The 17382-nt window shown below is 53.9% G+C and overlaps 7 protein-coding genes across 7 annotated transcripts; 2 read left to right on the top strand and 5 right to left on the bottom strand.

The window, feature by feature from the left end:
• Nucleotides 1-2082: 2082 nt before the first annotated feature.
• B0H18DRAFT_1117996 (cytochrome P450 monooxygenase) lies at nt 2083-4509 on the top strand (the record flags this gene model as incomplete). Its single annotated transcript, XM_048033695.1, has 14 exons — nt 2083-2221; nt 2280-2377; nt 2434-2525; nt 2590-2633; nt 2690-2787; nt 2838-3010; nt 3073-3329; nt 3393-3459; nt 3523-3717; nt 3790-3819; nt 3885-4118; nt 4182-4214; nt 4279-4307; nt 4364-4509. 14 exons carry the CDS (start codon nt 2083-2085, stop codon nt 4507-4509), a joined length of 1635 nt encoding a protein of 544 aa, XP_047894725.1.
• A 230-nt stretch (nt 4510-4739) lies between these two features.
• Nucleotides 4740-5623, bottom strand: B0H18DRAFT_931924 (uncharacterized protein; the record flags this gene model as incomplete). The annotated part of the gene is made up of 5 exons (XM_048041732.1): nt 5300-5623; nt 5133-5229; nt 5032-5076; nt 4879-4972; nt 4740-4810 (listed from the first exon to the last, which is right to left on the bottom strand). Exons 1-5 carry the CDS (start codon nt 5434-5436, stop codon nt 4740-4742), a joined length of 444 nt encoding a protein of 147 aa, XP_047894724.1. The 5' UTR covers nt 5437-5623.
• On the bottom strand, nt 5602-6728 carry B0H18DRAFT_254474 (uncharacterized protein). The gene is made up of 2 exons (XM_048037300.1): nt 6482-6728; nt 5602-6431 (listed from the first exon to the last, which is right to left on the bottom strand). The coding sequence occupies exons 1-2, from the start codon at nt 6558-6560 to the stop codon at nt 5812-5814; spliced, it is 699 nt and encodes a 232-aa protein (XP_047894723.1). The 5' UTR covers nt 6561-6728; the 3' UTR covers nt 5602-5811.
• A 640-nt stretch (nt 6729-7368) lies between these two features.
• B0H18DRAFT_931922 (alpha/beta-hydrolase) lies at nt 7369-8568 on the bottom strand. The gene is made up of 4 exons (XM_048041731.1): nt 8519-8568; nt 8151-8462; nt 8079-8089; nt 7369-8026 (listed from the first exon to the last, which is right to left on the bottom strand). The coding sequence occupies exons 2-4, from the start codon at nt 8456-8458 to the stop codon at nt 7497-7499; spliced, it is 849 nt and encodes a 282-aa protein (XP_047894722.1). The 5' UTR covers nt 8459-8462; nt 8519-8568; the 3' UTR covers nt 7369-7496.
• Nucleotides 8569-8687: 119 nt separating this feature from the next.
• B0H18DRAFT_1000777 (Sodium/calcium exchanger protein-domain-containing protein) lies at nt 8688-11402 on the bottom strand. Its single transcript, XM_048028244.1, has 6 exons — nt 11322-11402; nt 10562-11261; nt 9595-10509; nt 9352-9542; nt 9195-9296; nt 8688-9146 (listed from the first exon to the last, which is right to left on the bottom strand). Exons 2-6 carry the CDS (start codon nt 11004-11006, stop codon nt 8847-8849), a joined length of 1953 nt encoding a protein of 650 aa, XP_047894721.1. The 5' UTR covers nt 11007-11261; nt 11322-11402; the 3' UTR covers nt 8688-8846.
• Nucleotides 11403-12125: 723 nt separating this feature from the next.
• B0H18DRAFT_1000772 (Cullin-domain-containing protein) lies at nt 12126-15448 on the top strand. Its single transcript, XM_048028243.1, has 13 exons — nt 12126-12324; nt 12377-12405; nt 12455-12469; nt 12528-12878; nt 12927-13259; nt 13310-13816; nt 13867-13956; nt 14006-14284; nt 14335-14628; nt 14678-14938; nt 15002-15139; nt 15193-15240; nt 15295-15448. Exons 1-13 carry the CDS (start codon nt 12315-12317, stop codon nt 15298-15300), a joined length of 2361 nt encoding a protein of 786 aa, XP_047894720.1. The 5' UTR covers nt 12126-12314; the 3' UTR covers nt 15301-15448.
• Nucleotides 15449-17328, bottom strand: B0H18DRAFT_1000761 (DnaJ-domain-containing protein). The gene is made up of 10 exons (XM_048028242.1): nt 17194-17328; nt 17076-17127; nt 16956-17023; nt 16877-16902; nt 16790-16819; nt 16653-16731; nt 16541-16593; nt 15971-16399; nt 15840-15921; nt 15449-15783 (listed from the first exon to the last, which is right to left on the bottom strand). Exons 1-10 carry the CDS (start codon nt 17276-17278, stop codon nt 15647-15649), a joined length of 1041 nt encoding a protein of 346 aa, XP_047894719.1. The 5' UTR covers nt 17279-17328; the 3' UTR covers nt 15449-15646.
• Nucleotides 17329-17382: the final 54 nt, after the last annotated feature.

Here is a 17382-nt window from a genome sequence, read left to right as displayed (position 1 = left end):
GCAGGGCAGTGGCCTCTTGTCCGAACAGCGCGGACATTGTTCGCTGGCCACAACTTAAACGGCGTCGCCAGGACGGCTGTAGGATCAAGTGCCGACCTGGACTGCCCGTAACATGTTGTAGTTTCAAGAGACTTCTATGGGTGAGTGGCCGCACAGTTCATATTACGCAGACTGACCTCTTCCCTGTCCATCGCGTACAGTGTATCGACCAGTCCACTGCAGCAGACAAGCAGTGCTATATGATATCTGCGAGATCATGGATCTGTCAAACCTACGTGCGGCAGCGATTCTGTGGTTCTGCTCTTGTCCATGGGGAATAGTGAACCGACCGAGGTAATTCCGAGGTAGTCCAATGACTGCTTGTATTGCTCGTGTGCCACGCAAACTGGGAGTCGGATGCTGATGCTGCAGCCCCCATTCATTATATTATTGTGGCGAACTCTGCTGAAAAGACAAGCGGGTCAGTTACTTATGTTCGCTCTGATCCCGTTGGTATCATCCTCATCAATTCCCACTTCAACCATCGTTCTCAAGTCAACGTTGCCAGCAGGTACCTGTGGTTGCATTTCTAAAACTCGAGTCTGGTTGCGGCTGATACCCTAGAACACTTGACTTTGTGCATGCTTTGGCTCGGCACTGTCACTCAAGTCCTGTGAGTTGTTATGTGGGCAAGCTTTCGAAGTTCAGAATTTGATTTACATTCGCGGTGCAAATGGCGTCGACATCGACCGAGGTTCAATGGTCAACCGGTCAATATTCAATCACGAGATGTCACATCCGCAACCTGCCCGGTGAGATGCATCATTCAAGATTTCAGGTTGTCTTATATGCAAGTGAGTCCTCTGCACAGCGCTCAATCCTCACAGCTGTATGGCGGCCCCACAAGCAACGACGCAATGTTTCTAGAGTTCGAGATCTGATCACCTGATATGGTGCCCTATCGTTTCCGTGTGGCCTACGAAGGGCAATAGAAGTCACCGCAGGAACTGCTCAACGCTGCTGGATTCGACTGTTAGTAGGTCCGGCTGCCGATGTTCTGGCGCTTGTTGTCATCTGGCGCCAACTTGAATATCGCCATAGAGCTTCCCAACTCTCGAACGCTGGCGACTGACAACTGTATTACTCGAACAGATCTTCTCTTTCAAAGAAGGAGAACCGGGGATCGGCGAGCTAATGTGTCAACGCTGTCAGCAGTCATAGAGGAGACAATTCGCGCCTTCAATCAGTCGGATTTTCGCGGGAAAGCGATTGGCTTCCCTAGGGCCCACAACTCACGCCGCTAAGTATAGTAATTCAGCGCCAGCATCCATCCACACTAAATTAGACCCATCGCGGTAGAGTACACACGACGCTCCCAGCCACTTCTACGGAGAAAGTCCCAACATTGTATAGAGGTGCCTTCGGGAGTATGTCTTAGTGCTGGTTATATGGTGGTGGGTATTCTGCTGCTAAGTGCGACGCGAGCGGTCAGACTAACGACACTCGGTGCGCAGGACTGGGAGTTTCAAGACTCACGTATCATCTTGCATTTGGTAACAAAATCAGCGTGCTGCCATATTTTCCTACATCCGCCCATCTGGTATCAACTCTTTCAGGGGTTCGCTCGATGACCTAAATGAGCCTGCAATCCGTGATTTCCTGCGAGAACATGGATACGACCGGGGTTGTAGTGATTCTGGTGAGCTTGGCCACGCACTAATTAATTCTTGCGCGGGCCTCCCGATGACTGGTATACATCCTTCTAGTTGCTACAAGGAAGCCTATCACCGCTGATAGGCTATCTGGGCATCGGCGTCGGCGCCCAGGATCACCAGTATGTTCCACGAAGTGATCGACCGTCTCGTGGGAGCCTTGACTCTTTCATAAGTTGACTTGAAATTAACGTTTACCAACAGCGCGCTGTGGGACCGGACGACATGTGTGGAGCACAAGTCTCTGATGGATCAAACACATGAGCCTGAGAAGGCCAGACATCGCCGATGGCGGACGCCCAAAGCTAAGCATAGTGGCCTGCTACCGATTCTATAAGTATTGACTAATCGCACACCCAAGCTGACACCTCTGCATTATCTCCCTAGCTCGATGACTGTGGTGAACCTCATCATCCAGTCTTCACTGGTCGTTGTGGCCATACACATTGTATGGCGAATCTCACGGCGAATCTTTGCGAGAACTCCTCTCGACAACATACCTGGCCCACCTCCTGCACCGTTCTTGACAGGTGCGGCTGCATGGCAATTCGCCCCAATGCCATCCAAATACTCATGCCTACCGCACAGGTCATCTGCCGCAGTACTTCGACCGACATGGCACCGAGTTCCAGAGACGAGTTGCTCACAACTACGGACCGGTCGTCAAGATGCAGGGCATGTTTGGTGTACGACGTTCCTCAACTGACCCATTTACGGCTGATGAAATGTCACGCTTATGCAGCAACCTCTATTGTACATATACGACCCGAGAGCACTTCACACAATGCTCATCAAAGAAGCGTCTGATTATGACGAGGAGGAGTTGTTTGTGAGGTGCCTATCATCCGCTATGTTCCTTACCAAATCCGTTGATGATACGTTTCTATTATCCGTGCAGGACGAACACCCTCATCTTTGGACCAGGCCTAATCTCCGTACTGGGTATGTGTCCTCATCCAAGCACAGAGCACATTCGTTGACTGACGGGATCGTTTCAGGTGACCAACACCGGAAACAACGCAAGATGTTGAACCCCGTATTCTCTGCAGGCCATATGCGCGATATGCTGCCTATTTTCTACAGTGTCACAGAGAAGGTCCTGCCATCACATTATTTCCCATGCTTCCCGCTTATATTTGTTCACAGCTGCGCGACACCTGGCTGGCGCGAGTCAATGACGAACCACGCGAATTAGACGTGCTGAACTGGATGGGTCGCGCCGCCCTTGAGCTGATCGCTCAAGGCGGCATCGGCACGTCCCTGGACCCACTGGTTAACGACACCCCAGATGCGTATACAGGCGCACTGAAAGCCCTCGTGTTAGTATTCTTGTTACGCTTTGCATGAGTTTGGCATCTGATCTGTCTGTCCTCTTTCCTAGACCGACCCTGTACGGCCTCGGCCTCCTCCGCTATGCACTCCTCCTGCCATATATATGTGAAGTTGGCCCGGTATGGTTCCGAAGGTGGCTCGTGAATATGATACCCCACAAACGGCTCCAAGAGATGAAGTACATCGTCGACATCAGTGCTCGCAAGTCCGTTGCTATCTATGAAGCAAAGAAGGAAGCTCTCCAGCACGGCGAGGAGGAAACGTCGAGGCAAGTGGCGGAAGGGAAGGACATCTTCAGCATCCTCAGTGAGTTTTGTTGGACATGATTTGTAGGAGGTCAACGAACTCAAGGACTGTCATTCCCGCTAGTGCGAGCGAACATGGCAGCATCAGAAGCGGACAGATTGCCAGAGGACGAGGTTATTGCACAGATAACGTGAGCCTCAGATTATTATGTGCCTATTCTTCCAAACCCGTTGCTCAACCAATTGCTATACAGAACAATGTTGTTTGCCGCCATGGACACGACATCCAACAGCACGTCGATGGTCCTCGAACGCCTAGCACAACACCCAGACATCGAAGACAAGCTGCGGAAGGAAGTCACCGAGGCTCAGAGTGCAGGACGACTGTCCTATGATGAGCTCATGCGGTTGCCCCTCCTCGACGCTATCGTCAGGGAAACCTTTCGAGTGTAAGTGAAGCAGTTACAGTTATCCGCCAGTGTGAAACGTTGAACTTTGAGATGACACCGATATCGTTGCAGCGACCCGCTTGCTAACATGATCACACGACAGTAAGTCCGATCGTACTTCAGCACGCACAGGAACTGTGCTGAAGAGAGCCCCCGTTCCCCGTCAGACCCATCAAGGACGTCGTCCTACCCTTGTCCGAACCCATCCAAGGGCTCGACGGCAAGACGATCCACGAGATCTCCATCCCAAAGGGCACGCCGATCATCATTGGCGTCTTGGGCTGCAACACGGATAAGGCGCTGTGGGGCGAAGACGCGCTGGTATGGAAGCCGGAACGCTGGCTTTCGCCCCTTCCCAGTGCTGTCACAGATGCGCCAATCCCTGGGGTATATTCAAATATGTGCGTGTATCTGCGTGTGATCCGCTCTTGCATATGACCACTCACTTAACCTCTTGCTGTCAGGATGACGTTCTTGGGCGGTGGCAGATCGTGCATGTGAGCGTAATCATTGTTGGATCCGCTTCTTTCACAACTGACCTGAGCGCGTGGGGTGATCTAGTGGATTCAAGTTCGCCGAGCTGGAAATGAGTGAGCGGTCTGCTGAATGCTGTCATGTGGGGCATGCTGACGATTGCCTTGCGTAGAGGTCATTCTATCCGTGCTGCTATCGACATTCAAATTTGAGTTGACCGACAAACCCGTTGTATGGAACGTCGCCTCGGTACGATACCCCACCGTAGGAACGGGTAGCAACTATGCGGAGATGCCGATGAAGGTGAGCCTAGCGTAGACATCGGGCACGTCAACCTGTCTATGTTAGTTGGTAGCACATATGATACTAGTACATGTCAGGATCACGGGTTTCCAATGCCGCTGTCTCTCCACTATAAGAACAAGATAGAATGTCTATAATTACGAGAATATGGAGTGGATGTGCAACAAAGCTATGCGTGACGATGCGATACAATGCGAATACATATCATGACAGGGAATGGGCGGGGAGGATTGGATATTGGGTGATCATTGTCGCGGTACCTTCGGCGCGGGAATGAGGCCCAACAGGCCAAACGTAAGGGCGTATAGACCGGATGCTATGATTAAGTGCGGATATGACCCGTGAGTAACTTATGTGGGGTCTCGAGTAGAGAAGAGGACTGACAAGCTATTACACCTTCAACGACCCCGAACCTTGACCACCGGCCCAGCGTGTAGGATAGTAGTGACCACCCCACGACAATAGATGCCGTCAGCAACTAATTGTCGTTGTTCTGTCAGCACATTCAAGAAGGCGTAAACGTGCATCAATACGCACGGGAATGACTGACGATAATACGCCAGATTCTCGCCACCGACGATACTTTGAACACCCTCGGTGAGCTATGGAACAGAATTCGCACAAGCGCAACGACATACATTGGGTTGTTGTCCTTGTATCAACGGAATTGATAGGATATACATGAAAAGGCTGATGGTCAGCATGGCTGACCCAAGCGAAGCGAGGGCGGCGAGGCTACACGTCCAACAACGTACAGGTAAGACCATACGGAGACGCGTCTTACGACGTGAAACGTTGTACGTACCGACCCCAGCCTTCAACATCTGCATCTCCATTCACTATTCGCCAGAAGGCAGCATGGCTACCCAGATAATAGTACGTGATAAGCCCTCCAGGGAGGATGAATTTCAGCTGCTTGAGGGTATGGCGCGAGACCTCCATGTGCGTGCACGACCAGTGAGCAGACTGAAGCTGTGGCGGATGTATCGAGGAGTCCTCGAATTACACAATCCAGTATGAACAATGCTGATAATGGGCAACGCGCGGTCGGGGAGAACCTTGAAGGACACAGTGAGGAAGACGAGAGGTGGTCCGACTCGTCCAGTTCGCCCGTCGCTGCATTTTCACGTGCCTGCGCTACATAAGTATCGCCATGAGATTAGATAACACTGATCGGGATTCTGGCCCCGTCCCGCCTCGTCCACACCAGGACCGGCTCGCAATATACGGTCCACTTCAACCCTTCTACCTGATAGATCCCCTCGCCCATGGCCTCGATAACATATCTACATTAACAAAGTCGTTGGCGATTGTCTGTTATCCACGCTTCTTCTCGACGAAGTCTACAATGAGTTCATTGACGACGCCGGGCCGTTCGAGATGAGGTGCATGCCCGACACCCTGCAGGATGTGCACCTCCGCATCGCCATATAGACCCTTCACTTGCCTTGCCAAGAGACCCGCCTCACAGTGCGTGTCCTCCGCACCCTGTATCAGCATCACGGGCCAACTTCCCGTCTCTGCACGCCACCTCGTCTCGTCCTGCTCGCGATTGTGAGACCACGTTCGGACCGCCGGCGGCTGTGCTGCGAAAGACCCCATCCACTGCAGCTTCACCGGCCATGGCAGCGTTGAGACCGGATCTGCGACACAGCCCTCTACGAACCGCTGAGCAAAGCGCGCAACGATGTTCGCGTCCGTCGACTGGACGTGCTGCATGAGTGGTAGGAAGGACTCCGGGATCGTCTCGACACTGAGTGCAAGTGTGAGCACAGCGCCGCCGTTGTAAATCACTCCGGCGATGTAGGAGGGCCCCAAGTGGTTGGCAATGTCCACGGGTATAGTGCCTGACAACGTACGAGACATAGAGGTTGTGCCCCTCCGAGTCAGTGAACGACGCTCATGTAGGAAGAGCACGTCTCGTACCGCCAAGACTCCTGGCACTGATATCAGACTAGACTACTCACGAGCTTGCAATCAAACTCACCATCCAAACACCCAAGGCTTCTGCAAATGAAAGGCCTCGCACACCAAGCGGAAGTCTTCCGCTTGATACTTGGATGCATACGCCTCTATGCCCTCCGGGTACCACTCCTTCCATGCCCCTCATCTCGTACCGCACCATATAGAACTTGTCAAGCATCATGGGGTCATGGAATTGCTTGTCAAATAACATCGCCGAGCATGCCATCCCGTGGATGAAGACGATGGAAGTGTTCGCAGGATCGCCGATCGCTTCGGCCCATATGTGTGTGCTGCCCAGCGAAGTAAGGATTCGCTCGTCAGAAGCCATCTGCGACAGGCAGGATGAAAGATGAGTACGAGGAGGGCCTCGGAATGCGGCGTGAAACAAGGAAGAGGCAAGTCAGAGGCATGGATTTGCATTGTACAGTATTTGCAGTCTCAGATTGCCCGCCGCGGTCGGGATACGTGACCTATCATATGTAGGTGATTAAGCAGCAGGAGCAACGGCCGAAAGCAAGGATAGTACAGTGTATAAGAGTGTATCCCCGACTCCGACCGGAGAGGGAGGGAGGAGGGCTTTGTCCGAATCGTAAGTCGGCCCTTGCCAATGCCAGGGATGCCGTTCCCTCCGTGAAAAACACGTGAGAAGCTGTGTGCCATGCAGGAGTCGAGGATGGCGCTTGCGCCGCTACGATGAGTAGTACAGAATTGCGGCGGCCACGAACGCGTACACGAACGGCTGATTATGTAAGCTATTGCACGGTACGGGCGATTCAATCGCTCTAACACAGGGACGTCATTCCGTAAGTATAGGGCGGTCTCCGACAACTTCTCGTTCTGAAATAGAACCACGCTCACCAGGTAAAGTTCTTTAGTTTAGTGACAGGGAAAGCGGTGAACGCTCAACGTCAATGATCAACGCGGTCACCTGACAGACGCGTACAACCGTCATGGAATCTCAGATTTGTCAAGTAGATCCAAGAGCGACAACATAAGCCAGATCCCCAGGTTGCCAGATGGACGGTACCAGGTATGCATTACTTGGTAGACACGCGCTGTATAAAAGCCAGTAGGTACCGATTTGTCTCCTCCGGTGCCTCAGCTTGAGGTGCATGCCCCACTCCCTGTATGAGTTTCACATCCATGTCCACATAGATTTCCTTCGCCTGCGCGATCATCCTCTCATACAGACAGTGTGTATCCTTCGTTCCCTGCACGATGAGGACAGGGATATTCCGCGCGGTCTCGCGCCACAGACTGTCGTCCTGCTCGCGGGTCAGTGAGTAGTGGCGGATGATGGGCGGCTGCATCCCGAATCCGCCGACAAGGCCCATCTTGACCTCAAAGCTGAGCGACGCTGGGTCCGCAAAGCAGGACTCGACGAATGGTACCGCTGACTTTGCTGCTACTTGGGCGTCCGGAGAGCATATCAACGGAATCAGCGCAAGGAAGGACGGGTGCCAGCATTCCTCGTTGAGCTTTAGAGAGAGGACGGCACCCCCATTGTAGATGATGCCTGCGATGTAGTCTGGCCCGTAGTATCGGACGATGTCCACTGGGATGCTACCTGTTCATTGGTTCAGTGCGCTCATCCACAACTCTCAGTATGCATGCCCTACCGCCGAGACTCCTGGCGCAAGACACGATCGATGAGCACAACCACCTGCAAGCTCTCCAGATTTCTCACTCACCACCCGAGCACAATCGGCCTGACAAGACCAAACGCTTCGCACACGGCACGAAAGTCTTCAGCATGCCGAAGGGATCGATATGCCTCGATGTCCTCTGGCTTTCCGCTTCGACCGTGCCCTCGCATCTCGTACCTCACCAGATGCGCGTTACTGAGCAGCATTGGATCGGTGAACTGCGCGTTGAATCCCAACGCAGTGCAGGCCAGGCCATGAATGAAGACGAGGGCAGGTTTCGTAGGATCCCCCGCTTCTTCGGCCCATATCTGTGTGCCGTCCGACGAGAGGAGGAGCTTTTGTCGGGCAGGCATTGATGGCCTGTGGGTGGATGGTTGGGCAACCAGTCATGTCTAGCTATAACATGGGTTTACCTCTTCGACCGTCGGCACCCCGCTGCGCACAAGTGACCAAAGTTTTTCTCATGACCGTGTACCGACCAAGCGTCTACGGCTCACGAGGATGATCACTTAACTAACGTCGCTCCGAGCCCCCTCCGTGTCCAATACCAACCACTGCCCCTCGCACCGGCAAGCGCATGTCAAGTCATTATTTCCCAGTTTGTCACTGCCTTGGATTGCATAGTACAGTACACTGTGATTTAAATACAACGCATTATCAGCTCTGATACGATAGATATGCAACACCAGATCACAGATAGCTCCAACAGCAGTCCATTGTCCATGCAGCTCCGATGCCCAGTCAGCTCTTGCTCTTGATCTCCACGACAACATTCGTGATCATGATCACCGTGTAGGCGACAATCAGGGTGATGCCCCAGCCGCGCGGTAGGAAGAAGCCGTTCAGTGGTACGAAGACGAGCGTTGCGAGCAGGAGGGCGAGGAGCCCACACCCGGTGACGACGAGAGTCGTGGAGAAATGCAGGTAGTATGGCTCGGCGGTTTGACGGATGATGTAGGATCCGGAGATGCCAATACCGAGCAGGATGTTGAGCATCGGTCCACCAAAGCATGCGGAGAAGCCCATGATTGGGGCGAATACCTAGAGCAGCGTCAGGATTGAGTAGACAAGGCGAGGATTATCGCTTACAGCAACACTCATGTTTGCCACGAGGTCAGCGAGCGAGTTCCCGACGGCGAATATTGTTAGTCCAATGATTGCATCGGAAAGGCCGAAAATGAACCCAAACGTCTAGCAAAGAATTTCATGAGAAGCGGACAAGCGGGGGAGTGAGGAGGAGGCGTACGGTCAGCACTTCCACTACTTCATCGGCTATAGCCATGATCCAGACTACGGCAACCATGAACCCCATGATACAACGAGCGAGCAGTGCTGTTGGATGCGAGCCCTTGTCTGAGAAGACGAGCACGAGGATGCCAATGGTAAAGCCCGCTACGCCTGTCGCCAGAAGCAGCCATGGCTCATGCTTGGTCCCATCTGCCAACCATCCGTCAGCCGTCAAACCATACAAATGGCACAAGTGACGCACCAAACAGGATGGCAGCGGCGAACAGCGGCCCAAGCGTGCATTGCACGGCCATGAGCCATTTGTTGTACTTCAGTTCGTGCATCTCTTCCGCAACCTCCTCTTCCGCAATAAGCGCACGCTCGACGCCCTCCTCCTCAAAGTCCACGAGTCGACTGTCATTTATGTCCAAAACGCTCCGCTCATGGTGCTTCTCGCGTTCCCGCCCCACGTCGTCGTACGCCGTCACCACCACAGGCAGCGTCAGCGTGAGGACCATCACAGCCGGCGCCGCGAGAATAGCGGCAACCTTGCCCAAGAACGGCTTCGCGCGGAAGCCGTGTAGCGTAGGGAAGATTAGGTGGAAAGCGTGCCCCAAGACACGTTTGATCGAGTGCCGCCGCGAGGACTGAGTGAATTGCTCAGACTGCACGTCCGTGTCCGTCTCGGAGACGACAGGCGACGCGGGCGTATGTGAGATGGTTGGTATAGGTGGCATCTCCTCTGCTGACTCTGGAGGTGGAGCAACTATTAGGGGCGGCGAGCGCTCGTCCAGGGGCACACCGAGGGCGGCATCCCACGGATCCCGAATTTCTAAGCGAGGAGTATGTGAACGCGAGCGCGAGCGCGAGCCGCCATGTCGGTGGTAGTGGCCGCCCGGATAGGGAGATGGTGTGTCAAACACGCTGAGGGAGGAGCCCGCCGCTTCCTGCTGAAGCGACGAGACGATGCGGCGGAACTCGAGGGCGCCAACCAGGGAGAAAGATGGCATCGCACTCAGGTGTGGGCTGCTATGTGGAGAGGGAGAACGTGTCCGAGGTCTGGGCGGGAGTTCCGTTTCCAGACCCAAACGAGGAGGGCCAGGATGCGACACAGCACGGGTGCGCGTGTATGGTGTAGGGACCTCGAGGGTCGAAGATGGTGCAAGAGCAGTGAAGGCTGCTCAACTGTGAGCATCGCTATCGAACAAAGGAGAATATAGTACACTCACGGTCGTCTCTATACGGCTCGTCGTCATGGTACGGGGTAGGTACGGTTACTTCCTCCCTGAACTCGTCCCGCATGAGCTCTTCATATCGCCGCCTGCGCTCCATTCGCTTCTCCCAAAAGCTGCCGCCGACCACGACCACGACGTACAGTAAATACAGGGAGATGAGTGCAGCTGCCTCCCAAGCCTCGAGCTCGCTATCCCAGAGCACCACAAGCAGTATCGCGACGGCTACCGTGAAGAACCCGACATCGCGGAAGAAGCGGTAGGGCAGCACTCGGAACGGCTTGATGATACACAGTGAGCCAGCGACGCATGAGACGACAAATGTCGCAGCACCGAGGAGCTCGCCGATCGCGAGGCCGCCCGAGTTCGCCTTCATGGCGGAGAACGTAGCGAACACGTCCGGGCTTCCGTTTCCGAACGCGAGGAAGGTAACGCCTGCCATGTTTTCGTCCAAACCGAGCAGCTGTGCGAGCGTAGCGAGGTTAGGGCAGAAGAAGTCGGCGGCACTGATACCCAGCGTGGAGAATATGAAGACGAGCCAGACGAGATATGCGGAGAAGACCAGTGGTCGAAAGGAGACATCAGCACAGAAGTATGATTGCAGGTAGGGTATCGACAGAAACGTCCGAGTGTCTGGACACGAGTCGATGATATGTGCGCATTGGTGCTCTATAGGCACGGTAATGGGGAAGCATTGCTATCATCGTAGCGCGCTCCGTGAGCAATCGAAAATTGGTACACGACGGGCAGTACTCACTTCTTCGTCGGCGTCCTTTCCCAGAGAGGACCCGTTCACATACTCAACATCGAGCAGACTCCGCTTCGCATGCGCAAGTGCCTCGGGTTGCGTGCGGATCGAGTAGACTTGGCCGTAGCGACTGTGCGACCACAAGATGCAGTTGACCGCCAGGGCGGCGACGAAGAGGAGCTTGGGTGCACCGTAGCCCATGTTGGCGGAGGAAAGAGAGGAGGCTCAGGCATGCGACTTGGTCGTATGAAAGTTCGCAAATGAGCCTCGCCGTCGCAGGTCCTCCCAGCGCTCCGTGGGAATCTCCAGTTGGCGCCGGAGCGGTCGCTACTTAACGGTAGTTAGCGGTAGTTACAGTAACGCGGCTGGGGCCAAGCTGGGGCTCGCGAGAGATTGTGTCATTCTTGTATGCATCAATGAATCAGTTGTTCACTATATGTCCTGATTGTTGACGTTGATGTGTGCGCGGCGGGTGGGAGCGTACGAAGCGCGGCGTACTGTCCCGAGATAGATGTTCCGCAAAAGGGAAGCGGGGACTTTGGATCCTAACAGGAGCAAACAAGGTCGCTTCGGCTGTTCAGTAGCCAGTGGTTCAGGGAGAGGCATGCCACGGAACGATGATGTACATACCGATGTCGGTTCGCCGACTAACAAGTTCAACGTGGTTCCCACATAGAAGCTAACGGTGAAATCGAACTACAGGAGAGGCGCCCTACTACCGTCGTCCCGAATCAGCCGGAATGACTGTCCACCTCTCGGGACACGTGACATACGGCTACGCGGTGGCTGCAGCGCTGCCTTTCATTGTCTGTCACTGGCACAGTGCTGCTCGGACCGTCTCTCATCCACATCTCTCGCGTATAAGGCGTACTTTCGTGTATCCCCCCTTTCGCGCTGTCAATCCTTTGGCGAGCCAAGCAGTTACGCAGTCGTGAAAGTCAGCGGGCGGTGCGGAACTGTTTACCGGGCACCCTGGCAGTGTAGGATATATACGGAAGAGTTATGGCAGCGGGTAAGCGTTCTGCTTACGCGCAAATATTTCGACTCAAGCATGGGCACAATAGTACCGCGCGCACGAGTGAAACCGAAGATCGTCAGTATGTTACGCTTCCGGCTTGGATGCAGCTAACTATTTACGACAGAAACCGGCGAAGAAGGTAGGATTCCAGTCCATGCACTCATATCCACCTCACACTGAGCATACATGCTCGGTAGCATGGACCGGAGTTTTCAATTGACGATACATGGGCAAAGCTGTCTAGGAACATCGTCGAGATCCAGAATCACAATGCCGCCAACCTCTCGTACGAAGAGAACCATCGTTTCGCGTATAACATGGTCCTCTACAAACATGGCGAGACGCTGTACCAGGGGACGAAGAAGCTCATAGCGGACAACCTCGATAGGCTCGCGAACGAGTACATCATACCGGCATTCCCCGCACATGTCGACGACGATCCGGTCGAGATGGCACAGGCCGGAGAGCTGCTCCTGAAGGCGGTGAAGAAGGTGTGGGACGATCATACGTCTAGTCTGTCCAAGTTGCGAGACGTCTTGAAGTATATGGTACGTCTTCACGTTGCGCCACCTTGCTTGTTTCTGGAATGGTAGCAGGACCGCGTTTACACGAAATCCAAACAAGTGCCAGAAATATGGGAGGCGGGGCTGCTCTTGTTCATCGAGCACATCCTACGCTCGCCAATACAGGGGCACATCATCTCGGCGATCTTGACCCAGATACAGACGGAACGCGATGGGTATGTAATAAACCGCTCCGCCGTGAAAGGCTGCGTGGACGTGCTTCTGCAGCTGTTTGACGAGCGGGAGGATGTCTCTGTGTACAAACGAGACTTGGAACCTATTCTCCTGAAAGAAAGCGAGGCCTTCTACGAGAAGGAGGGCGAGCATCTTCTGGAAACTTGCGATGCCCCTGAGTACCTACGACGAGTAGGTAGTTTCCGCCACAGGTATGAGGACACGCCGCTGAACACGACTAGGTTGAGAGTCGATTAGACCAGGAAGAATCGCGAGCCCATCACTTCTTGTCATCACAGACCAGCCAGCCTCTACGTCGAATACTGGAAGAGGAGCTCATCAACCCACACCTCTGCACCATAATAGCCATGCCTAATTCCGGTTTAGATGTCATGATAGACCTGGACAAGATCGACGATCTCGCACGTCTCTACCGACTGTTCGCCATGGTGCCCGCTGGTATTACCACCCTCCGCAAGGCTCTCAGAGAGACGGTGATTCGACGAGGAAAGGACATCAACTCTACGAGTCTGTCGTTCGAGGGAGAGGATGCGCAGGAGGACGAGGACATGGAGAAGAGTAGCAAGGCGAAGGGCAAGGGAAAATCACGGGCTGCAAATGCCGGTTCACAGGTACTCTCGCTCGCGCTGAAGTGGGTACAAGATGTCTTGGACATGAAGGACAAGTTCGACAAGATATGGGTCGGCGGCTTCCAAAGTGACCATGACGTTGAGAGTAGCGTCGACGAGGTACGTATCACGCATATATGGTGATTTTAATGCGTTAAATATTCTTTCAGGCATTTGGAACCTTCATCAACATGCATGAGAAATCCCCCGAGTTCATTTCGCTGTTTATTGACGACAATCTCAAGAAGGGCCTGAAAGGGGTGAGGCTCATGATGTCGCCTGGAAGAACGTTGCTCATGGTTAGCTCAGAAAACCGACACGGAGGTGGACGTCGTTCTCGACAAGACAATCACGATCTTTCGCTTCCTCTCCGACAAGGATGTCTTTGAACGGTACTACAAAGGCCATCTCGCCAAGCGGCTCCTGCTCGGGCGATCCGTGTCCGACGATGCTGAGCGGGGCATGCTTGCGAAGCTCAAGGTCGAGTGCGGCTACCAGTTCACGCAGAAGCTCGAGGGCATGTTCCATGACATGAAGATCTCTGCGGATACCATGCACGCGTACCGTAACCATCTTGCGACGACTACGGTGATCGTCTTTCTCATCCACATACACCCAAGCGCTAAGACCCCCTGCAGGCACCGGACGTTGAGATCGCGGTCATCGTCATGACATCGACGTTCTGGCCTATGTCGCACTCCGGCTCGCCTTGTAACTTCCCCGCCGAACTGCTCAAACCCGCGAAGTCTTTCGAACAGTTCTACCTGTCCCGTCACTCTGGCCGACGACTAACGTGGCAGCCATCAATGGGCAACGCTGACATTCGAGTGAGGTTCAACTCGCGGAATCACGACTTGAACGTGTCGACGTATGCCCTCGTCATCTTGCTTCTGTTCGAGGACGCCGCAGATGGCACGTCATTGAGTTATCAGGTCAGCCAGCCACCTGCACACGACTCGCATTTCTGATATATGTTCGTAGGACATCAAATCGGCAACAGCCATCCCAGACACGGACCTCCAGCGCAATCTGCAGTCGCTCGCATGCGCAAAGTACAAGATTCTCAAGAAACACCCGTCCGGCCGGGAAGTGAGCCCAGAAGACAAGTTCACATTCAACGCCGAGTTCTCGGCGCCACTGCAAAAGATCAAAATTAGCACGGTCGCTTCGCGAGTCGAGAACACGGACGAGAGGAGGGAGACGAAGGATAGGGTGGAGGAAGAGCGGCGACATCAAACGGAGGTGCGTGTGTTGTGACGGCATTACTGAATGGTAAGTATATTGATGCGCCCATCCATGATCCAGGCGTGCATTGTACGAATCATGAAGAACCGCAAGCATATGACCCACAACGACCTTGTGAACGAGGTTACCCGGCAACTCTCCAGTCGGTTTCAACCAAATCCATTGAGCATCAAGAAGCGCGTCGAAGGGCTCATCGAGGTGCGTCTTACTAGGCCACGTACAAAGCGAGCCTTGTACTAATTACCTTGTAGCGAGAATACTTAGAACGATGCGAAGACCGCAAGTCATATAACTACCTGGTACGCAGTCGTCATCCTCTGGCTCTTCTGACACCGTGCTAAGGACGCTGTTAGGCATGACCTGTTTCCTGCAGATGTGTGTAGTAAGTATAGTGTACATCAACACCTCATTGTACCACCACTTTCATTGCTGCAATCATTCATTATTCTGCTCTTCCACGAACCTTCGAACGCGTAGCAACCTTCCTTCGTGCTGACATCCTGAGGACCACATTATAAAATAAATTACCGTGCAGTGCACGATCTAATTCTATTGTACCATACCGCTAGTCTAGGACGTGCAGAGGCAGGAAGGGTAAGTGACTCAGATATCATAGCTCATCCTTATGTCCTTCTTCCACCCCACGGAAGACCTTCAGTAGCTCTGGCAAGGCACGTCAGTGTCAACGTCTCGGTGTCCGTATTGCTAGCGATACTCACGGCGTTTCTTCTCGGGCGATACCTCCGTCGGTAGGACGACAGTATACTCGACGTACAGATTGCCGTGAGAGTGTTCATGCTCGGGTGTGGGCATGCCTTCGCCGTCCACGACCTCGACAAAACCTGACATGGCAAGTTGAGAGGATGCATCATTTCAGATTTACGCCACAAGTACTTACCTGGCTGCGTCACGACGTCGCGCTTGATCTGTACTACGTGGCCATCCAAATGCGTAAGGTTACGCTCAAAGCCAAGAAGGGCCTGATCTCCTTTAGCTCTTCTTCCCAAGGTACAACAGCGCAAGACGCACCTCATCGACCCCGATTGTCTCCTTCCAGTACAGCGCGGACTCCTTCCTCCTCCACGAGCCCTGAGTCTTCCTGCTCTTGATCCGCAAAACAATGTCCCCAGGCTCGTAGTCCGGACTCTCGTCGCCCTCGCTCTCGAGCACGATCTGCCACCCCTCCGGCACACCTGCGTGGATCTCGATCGAGTACACCTGCGTGTGCTCGATGACCTTCGCGCCATCGCAGTGCGGGCACTTGCGTGTGATAATGCTCCCGCGCCCACCGCACTGGTTGCAGGTGACCTGCGCCTGAGACCACATCCCGGGCATGATTTGTTGTCGGACGACTTGGACGCCGGCGCCGTTGCATGCGGGGCAGGTGTGGATGTCTCCGGAGGAGGCGGCGCCCGTACCTCGGCAGTGATCGCAGAGAATGTGTTTGTGGACGGGCAGCTGGGCGTTGGCGGTCAGCGGCAAATCGGTCGTACAGTCGGATTACCTACTTCTACGTGGTTCCCTGTGTAACTGCGTGCGTTCGTGAGTTTGGGCAAGATGTAGAGCTAGCATTGAAGCTTACATGTCTTCCAGCGTGACTTCGACATCAAAGTGTACGGTTGGCCCCTTCCGGACCTGTTGTTGTGCAGAGACTGAGGGTTGGGAATTAATCGTATGACGTTTCCGAGAGCAAGTCTCGTGCATCACTCACAGCCGCCGCCGAAGAAATTTTGGAAGATGTCGAACGGATTTCCTGCATGTCGCCCTCCCTCGTTGGCTTTCAAGCCGTCCTACGCGACAACGTGGTACGTGAGTACGTAGACCGTGCGACATCCTTCATGGGCGCACCTCCCCATAGCGATCGTATACTTGTCGTTTCTGCATGAGATCTCAATATCATGTATAAGGTGAATTATTAGGTCAGGTTTCGCTTACTTCAGGATCCGATAGAACCTCGTATGCTGAAGGTATGCCACAGTGAGCGTAGCACATAAGAAAAGGAGAAATGACATACCATGTGCAACCTCAATGAACTTCTCTTCCGCGCCTCGTTCCTGATTCCGGTCGGGGTGGTACTTGCGACTGTCCTGCTCTCAACAAGCATGACTCGTGCACAAGTACAGCCCTTCCTCACCTCAGCTTCTTGTACGCTTTCCTGATATCCTGTTCAGAGGCTGATTTCGACACTGTAATAGAGCGACCGCATGAGTGAGCCGTTGGCCTAACTAAGAGGGTGCGCGCCTTGGACTAACGCTCGAGGGCTTTGTAGAGGTCGGCAGCCTCCGTTACGACGGCCAGGAGAAGTAGACACAGCAGCGGCCAGAATGTAGACCACATCTTCGGTAGTGAATGCACAGAACTAGCGTCACGCAAGAACAGACGGGCACAAACTCAGGGCCGCTGTGCCTCCGGACGACTTCGCTTCCACGTTGTGACGCGCT

This window comes from Fomitopsis serialis (assembly GCF_022376445.1).
Source record: "Fomitopsis serialis strain Sig1Antser10 chromosome Unknown B0H18scaffold_24, whole genome shotgun sequence".
NCBI classification, from domain to species: Eukaryota; Fungi; Basidiomycota; class Agaricomycetes; order Polyporales; family Fomitopsidaceae; genus Fomitopsis; species Fomitopsis serialis.
Note: the sequence above shows the minus strand (reverse complement) of the source record. Positions and strands in the feature narration are given on the sequence as shown.

Excerpts from the sequence above, each read along its gene's own strand:
- B0H18DRAFT_931922 (XM_048041731.1), bottom strand. The coding sequence starts at position 8,458 with ATGCCTGCCCGACAAAAGCTCCTCCTCTCGTCGGACGGCACACAGATA.
- B0H18DRAFT_1000772 (XM_048028243.1), top strand. Across the intron at positions 13,817-13,866 it reads TTGAGAGTAGCGTCGACGAG|GCATTTGGAACCTTCATCAA; the intron begins GTACGTATCACG and ends ATATTCTTTCAG. Across the intron at positions 14,939-15,001 it reads AGCGGCGACATCAAACGGAG|GCGTGCATTGTACGAATCAT; the intron begins GTGCGTGTGTTG and ends TCCATGATCCAG.
- B0H18DRAFT_1000777 (XM_048028244.1), bottom strand. The coding sequence starts at position 11,006 with ATGGCAGGCGTTACCTTCCTCGCGTTCGGAAACGGAAGCCCGGACGTG. Across the intron at positions 9,543-9,594 it reads CGCCGCTGCCATCCTGTTTG|ATGGGACCAAGCATGAGCCA; the intron begins GTGCGTCACTTG and ends GATGGTTGGCAG. Across the intron at positions 9,147-9,194 it reads TGGCAAACATGAGTGTTGCT|GTATTCGCCCCAATCATGGG; the intron begins GTAAGCGATAAT and ends ACGCTGCTCTAG.
- B0H18DRAFT_254474 (XM_048037300.1), bottom strand. The coding sequence starts at position 6,560 with ATGCATCCAAGTATCAAGCGGAAGACTTCCGCTTGGTGTGCGAGGCCT. Across the intron at positions 6,432-6,481 it reads AAGCCTTGGGTGTTTGGATG|GAGTCTTGGCGGTACGAGAC; the intron begins GTGAGTTTGATT and ends TATCAGTGCCAG.
- B0H18DRAFT_1000761 (XM_048028242.1), bottom strand. The coding sequence starts at position 17,278 with ATGTGGTCTACATTCTGGCCGCTGCTGTGTCTACTTCTCCTGGCCGTC. Across the intron at positions 16,903-16,955 it reads GTTCATTGAGGTTGCACATG|CATACGAGGTTCTATCGGAT; the intron begins GTATGTCATTTC and ends GCATACCTTCAG. Across the intron at positions 16,400-16,540 it reads CCGTACACTTTGATGTCGAA|CTGCCCGTCCACAAACACAT; the intron begins GTCACGCTGGAA and ends GCCAACGCCCAG.